At 47.2% G+C, this 14,971-nt stretch overlaps 1 protein-coding gene across 1 annotated transcript in view; it reads right to left on the reverse strand.

Annotated features, from left to right (window-relative positions):
- Positions 1 to 14,971, reverse strand: part of LOC122396860 — a 328,173-nt gene that overhangs the window by 19,466 nt on the left and 293,736 nt on the right. The window contains exon 8 of the mRNA XM_043395583.1: positions 3,724 to 3,817. Within this exon, the coding sequence (XP_043251518.1) occupies positions 3,724 to 3,817 (94 nt within the window). The remainder of the gene's footprint in view (positions 1 to 3,723; positions 3,818 to 14,971) is intronic.

Genomic DNA, 14,971 nt, shown 5'->3' on the forward strand with positions numbered 1-14,971 from the left:
TGAAATCGATCGTTGCTACCATGTTAAAACAATTAAGAGCGAGCGATTGAAAAGGCGAGCTACTATTGGCCGACTGAACCGCATCGCGTTTCGCGACAGAGATTTACACTTCAAAGGTTCGCGGGCGAAACGTCGCCAGAAAGAAATTCCCCACCGCCGAGTCCTTGTTTGGGATCAAGCGGCCCACGCGGGGGAAAAAAGTAACGCGAATCATCGTCGTCGGTTGTAATTATCACGAATATTTGCGTGTCAAAGGTACGCGGGTTCTCTTCTCGTTTTGTTGGTTAATCTGCTTTCTCAGTGGTTTCTCGCGTTGAAAGGGTTCGACAGCGCGCACCTTAAGGGCCGCGGCTGATGCAGAGTAATTAGCACCCGCGTTACAAAGTACAAAAGGTCGCATTGTCTGGCTGGCGTGCAGAGAGCGCTTCCTTCCTCTCTCTCTTTCTCTTCCCGTGGCCTGTTATATCTTTCCGTACGACAAATCCCGTCGTCGTCAAAGAGCGCCGCGACGTTTCTCCCGTTCTTTTCTTTCTCGCGTCGACCGTCGATCCTTGGAAGACGCCTCCGTCAACCTCCCGTCGACGTTTCTTCCCGCCTTTCGACTCGCGAGGGTCGACGGACTCGCGCCGCGACTAAATCGTGCGGAAAAACAGCGATGATTCGATAAGCAAAACAACCACGAACTATGCTGGAACTGTTTCGAACTATCAAACTTCGTCAAACTTCTGCAAACGTCTCAGGGTTGTGATTAGACGTTGGTCGACGCAGTTTGACAACCCTTAAGTAAAACCTCGTTCGTTGCACGATAATATGGTTTTTGCGTCGGATCGATGGTGTTTATCTCTGGTTTGGTTAAGTTTGCCACGGTCTTAAGACTGTTTGGGCTCGTTCGATCGTCTCCGCGACGCGTAGGCCTCCGTTTCTTCTCGCAGCCACGCCACGCGGACCTCGGCGGCTTTGTCCCGCGTTCGTCGCTCTTCTCTGTGTCAAAGCAGCCGGGAGACGACGAGGTAAAGAGTTAGGGGAGTCGGGGCTACAAAGAAAGGCGAACCGAGGGAAGCGAGTGACACAGAGGGAGAGGAGAAAGGGAGAGAAGTGCGTTGTCGTAGCGATGATCAAAAGCAGTTTGCTAGCGGACTTGCCTCAAGTATCTCCGCCGGTGGCGCGAGGGGATGAAAGTTCGTTCGGCTTCCTTCCACGTCTTTCGTCTCTCGCGTTTCTTTATCTCCGACCGGTCGACTCTTATCTCCCACCGCTACCGTGCTTTTCGCGTCTCTGTTACACTATCTCACGCGTCTCTCTTTATTGATTTTCTCTCGCGGTAAATTTCACCTAACTTCGACGAGAATTCGAACGATCGCGGCTCGATATCGTCGCGCGTTAAGGGTTGGTTGCTCCGATCGGAATTCTTTCGATGTTTTCTCACGTTGGTAATCGAGATTTACAAATATTCACGCGCAGGGGTTGAAGTACTTATGGATTCAGTATATTTTTTATCGATGTAGATATCAGCTTGGAAAGAATTAATAACGCTTAGAACGATCGCGTGCAACGCTCGAGTTCGAAGAGCGAGGAACTAGTAGTAGAAAGGAATTCGATCGCTATACGAGGTTCTCGAGAATCCCGGCAATGTTCGGAGTCGATACAAAGCCGCGGGAGAGCAGATCAGGAAAGTTTAATCGGTCTGTTCGCGGGGGGTTCGCCATAAATCCGTCAGCTCGGAAGTTATTCCCGTTGAAAGTGAAGCGAGGACTTGGCGGAGATACTCTCCGGTATACGTTATGATTCGAAACGCGGGGAAGAGGATGGAGCGTGCCCCAGTAGCATACATTATCTCGTTTCCTTTCGACTCCACCTTTTCGGTCCCTCGTTCTCGCCCCTTTTCTCGCCTCGTCCATTTTCCCCGCGGAACGCGGTCTCCTATCCATCCTCTTTCTTCCCTCTCGGCATTACCCGCCGAGAAAGCCTTCCTTCCCCTCGGTTGCCTCGCATAATCATGCATTTGCATGCAAACTCGATATCACTACTTAAAATGTAAAACAACTCGCGCGTCTCGTCGACCGTGTTCTCCGGCTGGTTTCGCGGAGAACGATGAAAACCAAGCGGCAAACGAGCGGTCTAAGGGAGGAGAAGGGAACCGTCTGAGTAAAGAATCAACGCCCCAATTCACCTATCGAATCTTCAACGCGCTCGTTTAGGGCTGGAGTACGCGTCTTTCCTCGACAAAGGGTTAATACCAGTGTTATCCCAACAAAGATACATCGAAACCAAATTAGTTATCTTTCGAAACGTGGTACCAATTAGATTCGAAGGTGATTAGGTAAGAGGCTCGATGCATGTAAACGCAAGGAATATTAAATTTGATTTAAGACCGAATCTCATCCAGGAACGTGTTAATTCACGGCGCACGACTCGGCGCGAAACTTTGCTTCAGATTTTCTGTGGAACTATCGAATGGAATCTTTCGTCTTGGAAAGTGTCGAGACAAGTAAGTTCCTCTAGTGGTAGCTGGAGGATTCAAGGACGGAAGCTACAGCCCTTGAATTTCGCGTTTCGTACTCGTTATAATGAATTGAGCCGAGAGAGCGCAGTGAAATTTGTTCGCCCGGGCCTTGGTCCTCGAATAAAGGCGACATTGAAGAATCGAGCGCGCGCGTAATTAGCGAAGAAGCTTCTGTCGTCGCTGCGCATACTCCTCAGACGTACGGAGACGATTCTCTTAACACTTTATCCGCCGAGGGCCTATTCATAGAATTTCTAATTTCGGCGCCTACTGACCGAACTCTATTAACGGTCTCTTTAGTCCGTCAATTTATAATACTCGATTCGAGAAAATACGCTCTTCCTAAACTTGCAATCAGCGTTGATTAATGTAGGCAAATTGATACGAAAAGTAATCAAAATGTGTCTAGACAGAGGCATAATTGATCGATGAAAATTTATTCGCTAGGCGTACGGTCTATCGTGTCTGACCATGATCTACTATTTCTACTTGTGCTTGTGCCTACAGAAATTCACAACTGTATGGTATTATCAACTTTAACTGGTTCCAACTTATCTTATACAAGTGTATGGAAATATCAATTATAACAGAGGTGTATGGGTATCAAAAAAGAAAATAGCGGTGGAAAAATTTCGAGCGAAGTATCTTTTTACCCCGCGAATGAAGCGGAGGAAATTCATGTATTTTCGCAATTATTTTTTATCCGACGAGAGAAAGGAGGCGCAAATTTTGTACATTTGTCTGGCGAGCAATATTTACGCGAAGCGTCAAGACGCCCTGCGATCTTCGCATCATCGCTAAGTGCAAACTGCAGCCGGTCGTTGGACGAGCGCGTGAAAAAGAGCACAGTAGGACGATAAGAACGACGAGAATTCCTCGAGGTATTCATATTTCATGTAATTATTTCTACGCTCGGTCCGGATGAGTTCCTCGCGGGGGGAACAATGGCGTTTTGTCTACGAGGACGTCGAACTTTGCCGAACAAAGCCGCTGGGAAGAAGGACGGAGACGTTGTCAGCCCTCACGCATCGCGCGGAACCAGGAAAAATGTTTAACCCCCTTCTTTCCTCGGAGCGTCGATCCTCGTCGTGCAAGCAAACGAGTCTTTACTCGAGATGTACGAATTTTTATACGCAAGATGGCCCAATGACTCTTAACTACCACGAATATCTCTGGTACTTTTTAATAATACGAAAGGACTTTAATTACAAAAGACTTACCCAAGCCCGCGTGTCCGAAGCAGAACAGGCAACCGTCCGTTCCGTTGATGACTGCGTGAATAACGTCGGTCAGGGCGCTCGAACATATTTCAGTCTGAAAAGAATACATAAAAAGTTGAAAGAAAAACGTGAAATCCACAAAATAAATTCTATAAACGGGAGAAATCGATCTCAGGTAAAATAACCTGCCTTGAACCGACTATAAAAAGAGTCAGTGGGGAAGTGGTTGAACTCTACAAAAAGAACCCGAAGCAAGTCATCGACTATTTCTTATTCCTTGCACCTGTCCAGCTGCCACTTCGATTGCTTATACCTTGATGGATTACAGCTGGATCTCAACTCCATTATGAAGCAATACTTCGCATCGATCACACTCTCCCCACTAACCAACGGACAAGGGGTTGGATTGAGAAATTTAGTCATACTTTTGTGCAACTATCGAATCGAAAAAGAATCTTATTTTACATAGATTCTCAGGTCGCGAAAGATTGTAATAATTTTCTCGGTTTGGATAACGATGGATATTTAGAGAACTATAGACTCAGAAAATTTAGGGGTGGAAGAAAGTTCATTTTTCGATGAAATGCGATTAAATGTGTTATTTGACGACGAAAGGCGAGGCTCGTTAGGGAAGAACGATGGACGCGAATTGAATTTCTCGTCATCGTCGTCGCGTAGAACGGGTCTCGAGCGTCGAGAGGGGGTGAGGGGTAGACGGAACGTCAGGACTTTCGAGGGTAACGACGGAGCCTTAACTTTAAAGTGCTTAAGAAAGCGTTTGCGGGCCGGTTTAATAAACGCGCGCGTAACGTCCTGCGAGCCGAGAAAAGGAAGGCGAGGATTACGAGAGGAGCGTCTTTGTTTGCTTTTAATATATTCATAGACTGGAAAAGTCCTTTCCGGGGCCGAGAAGAAGCGCGAGTCGAGATCTTCGAGGGGGGGGTGGCCGCATCGCCCTCCAACACTCCGTGTTTTTCGCGGCGCGGTAACAGGCTGGCAAGTGGTCGATAGCATCGTGATTTTCGAAGACACCGACGATTTCGTTGGCTCGTCGAGGAAGGATAGAGGCTGGAAATCGGCGGAGGGTCGCGCGTTCCGCGAATTTCCTGCGGAAGCGACCGGGAATTTCCTTGGTGCCTGCAGCCGATTCGTTCTGACCGATCGATATAGACATCGACCATCCTCTTTCGTTCTCGCAAGGGTTAGCAAACGTTCCGCGGCCGGAAGGGGCGGGCAGATGGAGAGAGACAGACGACGGAAAGGGGGAGCAGGTTGCAGGGAATATCGAGAGGAAGATGAGGACGTGTCGATACCTCGACCAAACAAGATTGAAATCTTCGTGGACGAGAATCGGATGAATCTCCCAGACCCGAGATGGAAAAGGGGAGATGAAAGCACCCTGAGCGCGACGGAGAGAGCGGATACGGCGGGAAAGAGAAAAGTGGTAGAAAGGGACGAGAGACAGTTTCCCGAGAACGCGAGGCTAACGCTAGAGAAGAATCGTACGGGAAAGCGAGGCGAGCGATTTGGATAGAGGAAGCCCTCCGGGGTCTTTTTCCCCCTCCGTCTTAAAGGAAACGGAAATAAGGAGTCCAGTTCCCTCTTCCAATATGGTAATTCCAATCTGTCGTTGCTCGTTTCAAAACACGCCAGACCGGGGAACGAATCTCGTCGATACGGGCCCGATCGAGACGCAGTCTCTCGTTGCACCAGCGACGAATTTCCCGCGGAAAAATCTGCGCCTCGATCGGACACCGAGTCGCGGAGAGACACTGTTTCGTTGAGAAACTCGAAAACATGACTTCGAAACGAATTGGGAGGGTAAATTGTCAAGGTGTTTCCGAGAAACTTTATTCTCTTCTTCCCGGTTTATTCTCAGAGGTAGAATCGGTCGATACCCGATCGTAGTACTCGTTTTGTCACACTCTGTACATAGATGCAAATTCGTCTTCGCCCTTACGTTATCACTGGATTTCACCACACATTAATTAAAGCTACGGTTCTCAAGGGACTAATAAGCGACCGTCTCGAAGAAACTAGAGTGATCATTCGCAGTTTAATTGCCTAAATGTCGCAGTCTTACCGGTGAATGTAGGAAATAGGAATACGAAATATAAAATAATTCTGTTCGTACAAGCGACAGTCGACTGATAATTTTTTAGACAGGTAGTAGGGTTCGAACCCTGGTCAAGATTAACGGCGTCGAAAGAGGCGAAGAACGATTCGAGGGTCGTGTTCGGCCGACAACAAGGATATTCATAATTATAACGGGATCATCCCGGGGGATGTAACGCAAAGCAAACATATTTCGCGGCTGCCTACGCCCTCGAGGGATCCCTGCGTGGCCACGGAACCGACGGCATCGCTGTTAATGAAATACGTGACCGAAGCCTCCGTCATAATCTCAAGCACTTGATTCCGCGACGAACGAAGGGCGCGAGGAAAACATCCCTTTGGTGGATCGTAGGCCCGGCGACGAGTCGAATTCAAATTATATATCTCCGAGGCTGGACCGGCTCGATTGCGTTTCGCGGAAAATTTATTGCGAACGGAATCGAGTTTACGACTTGTTCGCCGCGTTGGAGATTAAGAATTTTTACGTCCCCTCGCCTCGGCACGTTCCGCTCGCTGTTTTACGATTCGGGAAGCTGCGAATTCCATTTCCACCTCGGACGATTCTTGGGTTTTTAATTCCCGCGTCTCGTAATTTTCGCCCTATATCTCATTTCACTCCAGAATTTTCTTTATAAAATTTCTGGCTTAAAATTGCACAATTTGCCGTACGGTTCCTCGTCGCGAGAGGCAGAAGGGAAACGTATCCCGAGACGCTTAGAATCTCAGCGCAGCTGCGAGCCTCTTCCAGCCCTCCATTACCAGAACTGCCGAACTTCCGTCGAAGCATCGAATAATTACGATCTCGAGATCGTCTTTATGCAGACCGTTCCCCGCCGCCCCTTGGCGCCATTCAAACGAGGACACTTTCCTCGGGGACTTCGCGAGGATCCCGAGTGCGCGGTAAAAAAAATTCCCAAGGAATTCCTCCGAGCCAGAGGGAAAGAGGGACGCTCGGAGAAATTGGTAGCTGGAACAGCTGGTTCGCGCGGAAGACGTGCGAGGAAATTGAAAGTCAAAAGAAGACGTCGAGAGACGATTGAAAAAAATCGAGCCTCGTCTCAATTACGGCCGAACGAGGGGGAGGGGAGGGTGGTTGGACATTAATTTCGGCGGGTGTAAATTAAAAGGGAGCCGCGGCCATGCGGTGTGACTCGCAAGGCGTCGTCGTCTCGGTGTCATCGTGGCCCGCGTCGCTTCGATTCCGCTTGCAAGACGCGTTCTAGTAACGCAATATTGCCGCGACCGCGTGGAATACCAATGACACCGGGGATTGAAGCGACGGGAAGGGGGTTGGGGGATGCTCGTGGCCCGAGACAACCTTCTTCGACCCCCTCGACGAAGACGAGGAACTTGCTGGGAAGCCTGCACACGCTCCTCTTCTCTTTCGGCCGCGTGTTTCCCTTTCCCTTCGCGCGCCCACGCCTCTTCGACCCTCTTTCGAGTCTCCGTTCGCTCGACGAAATGTAAAACTCGTGTAAGAAAGTTCCGGAAAGAAGCTGCTTGGGGAAAAGGAACGCCCGGAAAAGGAAGGGCGGCAGCCCTTTTAATGGCTGGAAATAATCGAATGACCGCCTTTCGCGGATCTCTTAATTCCCAAGTTTCCCAGATGCCTCGGTGCGTCGGGCTGAACGAAACAGGCGTCTTCGTACGCCACCAGCCTCCATTTCGGCGAACCTCCGGCGCTTTCGCTGCTTCTTTACTTACGCGGAACATCCCCCAACTGTCCCCTACCCCTACGGATTTTCAAGAAACTTTCCGGAAACGAGCTAGAAACGGCCAAAAATGAGGGATGCGCATTTTATTTGGCCGCGATAACTCGGGTTTAAAGTTCCAAACTATTCTTTCGAAGTTTCGTCCCTTTCCCTAAAATTTTTTTAAATCGTTCTGAAAAAATTATTTTCGGTTGCGGGGGTCAATTCTGATCATTTTTGGTGAATACAGATACCCCCGAATTCCTACGCAGTTTCGAGAAAAAAATTCTTTACCGAAAATCTAATGTCTGACCATATATCATGTTTTTTCCCTGAAATTTCAAAAATTTTTTTAAATCGTTTTGAAAAAATTATGTTTGATTGCGGGGGCCAATCACAATCATTTTTGGTAAATACAGATACCCCCGAAATCCTACGCAGTTTCGAGAAAAAAATTCTTTACCGAAAATATACTATGTGGCCGGAAATGTATCCTTGATTTTCGTCTTATTTTGGCCTCTAGAATTTCCTATTAAAATTTTTCCCAGGGGTGGCCGAACACCCTGTATATTATAATGGTACGAACTGGTAGAAACAGTCTATAATTAATTTCGTAAATTGAGGAAATGTTTATTGAGTTTGACTGTAGGAGTCCATGCCTCCAAGCAATTCTTATCTGTTCCTCAGAAAAGGAATTTCTCAATATTTACCTTCGAAATTACACCGTTGTATTCGTACATTCGATAACGTCCTCTTTTTTAAAACAAAACATTGAGGAAAACAACAGAGTATATATCTGTTAATAAATCCAAATAGTATCTGAAAAACCTTGGAAAATACACAGGAAAAGCTCTCTTCGTGGAAAACACACGACTATAGGAGCAGGATATTCCGCGCAAAAATTCACTGGCAGTAATTTTTAAGATAAAACTTTTAACATTTGGTCCTGCGCGAAATATCGGACACTAAATTCGAAGTAAAAATAAATTGCGAAAAATATTTTTTTGCTCGAACATTTTTGTTTGCGCATTGCATATTAAAATATTGAACAAATAAGGCTTTATCAAAGCGCATGTTTTTTCTCAATGTTTGCTTTTTTAAATGTTTAAAAAATTGTTTTTCTCAAATTTATATGTAAACCAAAAAATTTCCATTCGATATTCACCAGGGTGAACACACCCACATGCTGAAACGATATGCAAACCGCTATACTTTTTCATGTTCGGTTATTTAACCGGTATTGCAACGCAAGCTAGTTGGAAATCTCATTGGGACGTTAAAAACAATTTGTCCCGAAGCGAATCGTCACGCGTGCCATCCTGTGAAAGCTTCCCTTCCTTCCGTAACTGGATACATAGACCGAACGAGGGTTGAATACAATGCCAGGAAAATGTCGAAGCAGAAAGTCGAAGAATTAAGATCAATAACGTTGGATGAAGTCATATCAAATCACTATTTCGGTTTGACTTCCTCGGCTATCAGGTTATAATTAACTTCAAAACTACCTTACAAGGTTAATCTAAATTGCCAGAGAAGAGAGACATTTACTACGCGTTCACTAACTACCGAATAAAGTAAATATGTACTTTCTACGACGTAATACGAAGCGTAGAAACTTGTCTATCAAATTTCAATTAGTCATCCGGGGACGGAAAAATATGTACAAAATGTCAAAGTTATAAAACACTTTACCATGTTTCGTAATAAAACCAATAAGGGGATTGTATACCAATTTAAGTTTCGAAAGTTCCTCTTTCCCGCGTAGAAGGAACTCGCGCGAGACTTATTACTAGAGAAAACAAAATAGAACAAATCATAAATCAAATTGGACGCCGTTGGGGTTCTTGCACCTGAAAGGCGCAGCCCTTAGTTATTCGCGACGCTGGAGATCGGCGCAATATTTCGTCGAAAAATGGAAATTGCAATTTTTGTCGAGCATGAAAGCAACGTAAAGGCAATTTGTTAGCATATTCGCTAATGATAGACGTTACATATTCTCCTCTAAATATCACCCATAAAATTTGTTCAAAGCATGTTGTAAACATGAAATTCTCCATCCAGGGGATCGCCTACGTTGAAAGTTCGTCGACTGCATTATCGAGAACGCATTCGAGCTTCGAATTGGCGGTGGTCGCGGGGTTGTAAAGCCACGCGAGAACAGAGGTCGAACGACGTGCGAACGCGGTGCGGGCCGCTTAAAGCGGAGAAAAACTGTCGCGGTTCTCTAATAACCATCGCGATAAGTCCAACGTCAGCCCCGACGGACGATGGCCAATTGCAACGCGCCATAGAAGCGGCATGGTTACGATAATTTTATGCGACGTCTGTTCCAAGGGAACGCGAGCTTCCGCTCGAGGAAAGAACGCCCGAGGAACGCGGTACCCATTTGCATGTATACGCCACGGGCCACGGAGCCGCGGCGTTGCGGGCTCGTTCGATGGAAACGGTATCAAAAACAATCTGGCCCGAGGGTGTGTTTTTCGCCCCCGTTTCGTCGAGCAACGCGAGTGTCTACGGAGCGCCGATGCGTGGACGCGTGCACCCGCGCCAAACCTCGACAGTCGGCGTTCACGAGCCGATAATTCTGAAAATTGCGTCCTCCTGTGCGTCACGTCCGGTATTTGTTCGCTGCACCGTGATCCTTTCGGTGACTTACTCGCTTATAAACGAATTCCGATTCGATCCGAACCGTGTCCGATCGTCGATGAAAAACACACATGACCAGACGACATTTGTACGAATAAAGGATAGAAATTAGGGCTCAGCGATCTTTGACGTATCGAACAATAAGGAATTAGAATCGTGAGTTAACTAGCAGTATATCGTATAGATTCGTGGGGCGTTCGAGAAGAATTTGAGCGTTAAAAACGATCCCGCGAGAGTCGGGATAAATTACGGGTGGAAATCGATGCGCGTTCCCCGGCAGGCGAGGCCCGTCGTTGCTCGGCTCAACGCGGAATTTTCAACTCGTCGACTTCGACGAGAAACTCCGCGGCGCGCGATAACTTTCGGGATAACAGGCCGTGGAACTTTTTATCCAGCTCCGGCGCGTTTTCAAAGCAACGCGGTAAGACCGATCGAGGGCTCACGGGGTCGGAAGGGGTTGGGGGGAAGGGGGGGGCGGGCGCCAAGGTATGGAGGTTCACCGGCATCCCCTGCGCCCCCACCCCGGCAGGCAGCTGGTGAAATATGTCGCGATTTACACGGGAGATTGGCGTCATTGGCGCCTGGGGAGCGAGCGGGAGAAGCACCCTCGCGTCACCCTCGACCAAAACCAACCGGCGCCACCCCACTCTCGCAGATAGCGGTGGCTCGCCGGATCAAAAAAGCATTCGCGAAATTCAACGCGCTCGGTTTGAGCGATGCGGAATCGAAATCGTTAGTAACCCTATCCGCGCTTCGCTGCCACCCTCCGCCGTCTCCCCATCCCGCCCCTCCCTACCCCTACGTGGTCGAAGCGCTTTTTTTCTCTCTTGTTGGAATTTCGGAATGCTCGAAACAACGCTTGTAAAAAATAATTAAAAAGAGTTTCCCGGGAAAATTGACCGTGGACAAACGGGAGGAAATAATTTCCTATCCGTTTCGAATTTTTTTGTTTGCTAACAGCTTCCTAACGATCGGGAGGCCGCGCGGCCGAAAATCGGCCGCCGTTGCCAGCGATTGCGGCCCCGGGACCGAAACGTGACGTTACGAGCGGGACGTCGATGTCACCGTGCCTCTATTATTCATTTTTTCCATTTTTTTACACTTACCAGTACGGTAGATAGTTTCCTCGATGATACATAGTCGTTGACTCGATAGAATAAAATAATATTTTGGAGGGTTGCAGCCGAGGATAAGTAAAACGAATGTGCGAAGTAATAACAGACGTTGAAGGTAAATTTGACCGATTCCTGAAAACGGCGAACGCGCGACAGACAGCTGCCAAGCTTCATGGGATGCATCGTGAACCCGGAGTCATGGCCCGAATTAATCTTACTGTAATATGGAAATGAGTCGATCGGGCGAACCGCGCGAAGATCCGGTCGAACGATCGAATCCGGTCGGTGCAGAACAAGGAATATAGATGCGGCCAATTGGGGTGGATCCGTTCCACGAGCCCGTATGATTGGTTTACAGATTACCGTGCGTCTGCCGTAGACCGTCGTTATCAACCCCTATCGGACGATGCTTATTCGTTAGACAGATCTGGACGATCGCGTCGAGGACCTGTCAGATGCACTTTTCTAATGTTCAAATTGTACCGACAAGTTTAGTTCACCCCCGGTGAAACTCAGATTCCTGCGAAATGATTAATTGAAAATATATAGGAGAAGGCCTTGCTTGTTAAATCTCACCATTTAACGAATACAGTAGTTTGATAAAAGAGTAAGGGTGGAAAACGAGTTCAACGTTTAAGTAGACAGATCTTTATTTTTAAAAGACTCGTAACTAGTGTCTACTGGAGAGTTGTTCTCAAGAGTTACTGCCAAGAGTACGACTCTCTGGTGTAGAGATTCTCAGCGGGGTTGCTGTGATCTTCCAGTGGGCCACGCTGCAGTTCTCGGTGGCCACGAGTGCAAGAAATGTAAATCTAAAAGAAAATGTAATATTATCGTAGAATGTTATTAAATCGCCTCGGTAGTATTCTCAAAAAGATGGACCCTGTGTATCTATTCCGAATCAACGTAGGCTTTCGCGTGCTCGACGCAGAAACACCGAAGCTCCTCTAAATCGGTCTACCCTCGAACGCACCCTCTGTTTTAATCCCATTCCGACGAGGGCAATAATTTTTCGATAATCGCCATAATCGAGTCGGCGGGCAAATTAAAATATTGCTGCGTGTAAAGTATCGGGTGTGTCGTGCTTGTCGGTAGGTTCTTTCCTCTTAATAAAGATTCATCTACCTTAACTATGTTAATAACTGTGTACACGTTCGATAAAGGGGTCATTTGGAATTTATAAAGAATTGCTTATGCCCATATTGTTATATATGGCTTCGTGTAAAAAAACAACCGTTGGAACATATATTTCTGGTACCATTTATGTTCCGCTTATCGCATTTAATGAATACTTCCACTGCAAAGTTGTAATACATGACTGGACATTTTAATTTGACCATTAATAAAATGCTTCGAAGCCTTCTACTTCTTGGCTCGAAACGCGCGACTATTAAAGCGTTAAAAATATTAAAAACCGCTGCGTTGGGGATTGAATCGACGACTTGGTGTGTCTTTGGTGTCGGGGTTCAATCTTATCTCCGTCGCGGAGGAACAACCGACCTATTCTCGGTGGGACATTGGGGTAGCCAACAGCAGGGAACAAGAAGCCAGGGCACTGTGAATTTCCAGGCGTTGCAACGCGGCCCATTCGATCAGCATTTGCGGGGAAATGAGCAATAGATCGAAGGCATGGCCGTAGAGAACGGATCTAGCGGTCGTGGAGGGCGAGAGAGAAAGGAATCGTGTGACTGAATGGCGGAAACGATGAAGCAGACTCGAAGTGAGAGAGATAGAACGCGAGCGCAAGCGCGTACCGCATCGTACACACGCGCGTAATCCACAGCGTGACTATTAGTCGTAAGTCAATAATAAAGCCCTTGTCCTGGACCGACCATAATGGCTCCAGTGAATTATTCTGTCCAGGATGCATTGTCCTGCCGGATCGTCCGCTGGGATAGAATTGTCGACGGCCACCGGCGATATATGCGGTGTACACACGCGTAAGATCTCGAACGCGTCTACGGGCGTATTCACGTACGGAGCCCCCGTAATTGAGATGGATGTTCAATTAATTTGACCAGGTTTCATTTGCACACCGGACACACTCCGTCCCGACGATTTCGAGCACACTTCGTTTCCTTTTCTTCCGCGCGATCGCCTCGCCTGAGATCGACAGCTTTCATCCTGAGCATCTCGATCATCCGCGGGATCGACTTTTGTTTCACGCCTCCGAAGATTACTCGGACGTAATCGAAGTTTCGTTAACGGATAAGACAGGCTTTGTGCACCGAGGAGTGGTTCCTCCGATAACAGAATCCGCGAGTTGATTATCAAATTAATATCGAAACTTTGTAGATTCGGAAACGATGACAGGATAATTTTTAAACGGGTTTGGAAAGTATTTGGCAACGAAATATAATTTATTCCAATAAGGATTTCCTACCCAGACGCGTCTAGTTAAGAGTTGAGGGCCGTCGTTCCACGTCACCTGAATTCACCTGCATGTAGTTGACATCGTATTAACCGTGAAATAGGATAACTTGAGATTTCGACGAAGACTCGTTCCCCAATTGTGGAGGTAGATTACTCGTCGGAATCGGGAAAGTTTCGCTCGAAATCCGTTAACGAATAGCTCAAAGTTCACCCGAACTCGCTACCTAATTCCCGATCAGTTTTATTTGCCCCCGCCGCGGCACGTCGAGTTCCGACGGAAAATTCTACGCATCGGAAGAATTTCAAATTGTTTCGAGAATGATCCTTCGATCGACGAGCCTCCGCTCCTCCGGTTATAGCCGGAATCGTTGAAAGCTAAAGTTGGGAGGAATATTCTCGGGAAATCTCGTCGGAAGTATTGGATCCGGGCCTCGCGAAATTGTTGACGTTCGATCGCTCGAAAGCTGACAGCGATCGTTAAATAATACGTAAAGTAACCATCGTGTTAATGAAACTTTAGAAGTCACATTGACAAAATGAAATTTCTAGTCGAAACGTCAAAATTAAATAAAATATAGTTCGTAAAAATTTTTTATACCCACGAAGACCTAATATTTCGTTCGCGCGGTGCGTTTGACAAATTGCTATGCTCGTCCAAGTTATAGTCGTTCGCGTAACGACGCCCCGAACGGGCGTAGGTGGAAGGTGTCGAACAAATTGGAACTTCAAAGACATTTCCCTTCTCCGAATGGCGTCCCCTTTTTCCTCCGTCTTCTTTTCGCCGGCGTTTCTCGCGGAAATAAACTTCGAACGAGCGTGAAACTACCCACGAGGTGCAACGTGTGTCTATTCTTACGTAATAGACGTAACTCGGCTTCGCGAGGATGAATGTGGCCCTGACAGGTAGCGATATTACGAATTTATCGAGGATTCGGACGATGCTTAGTCGACGTAACGTCAATACGCTTCACCTCGCCCGTGGCGAACTTCCTTCGCATTGTAATTCACTTCCCGTCTTGCTGGAATACCTTGGAACGTTTCGACGATTCCGCCAAATTTTCTCTCCGTCCATTTTTACCCTTTTATTTTCTCTGCTCTTCGCATGGCCGATGGACCTCTATCGTGGCACGCGCTGAAATTTTTTTGGAACGCAAAATTAAATTTGCTCTTCACGGTGAAATTAATATTTCTCAAGCTTGGCTGGTTCTTTTTAGAGTCTAGTACCGGTGACTCGTAATTCATGCGCGATAAAGGGCCAACGGCGCCCATTGGCGACGTTAATGTTCGACTGAACCATAATCAATCTGA

Source organism: Colletes gigas, unplaced genomic scaffold, assembly GCF_013123115.1.
Source record: "Colletes gigas isolate AHSC1104 unplaced genomic scaffold, ASM1312311v1 Colletes_gigas_Sc00001, whole genome shotgun sequence".
In the NCBI taxonomy this organism is placed as follows: domain Eukaryota; kingdom Metazoa; phylum Arthropoda; class Insecta; order Hymenoptera; family Colletidae; genus Colletes; species Colletes gigas.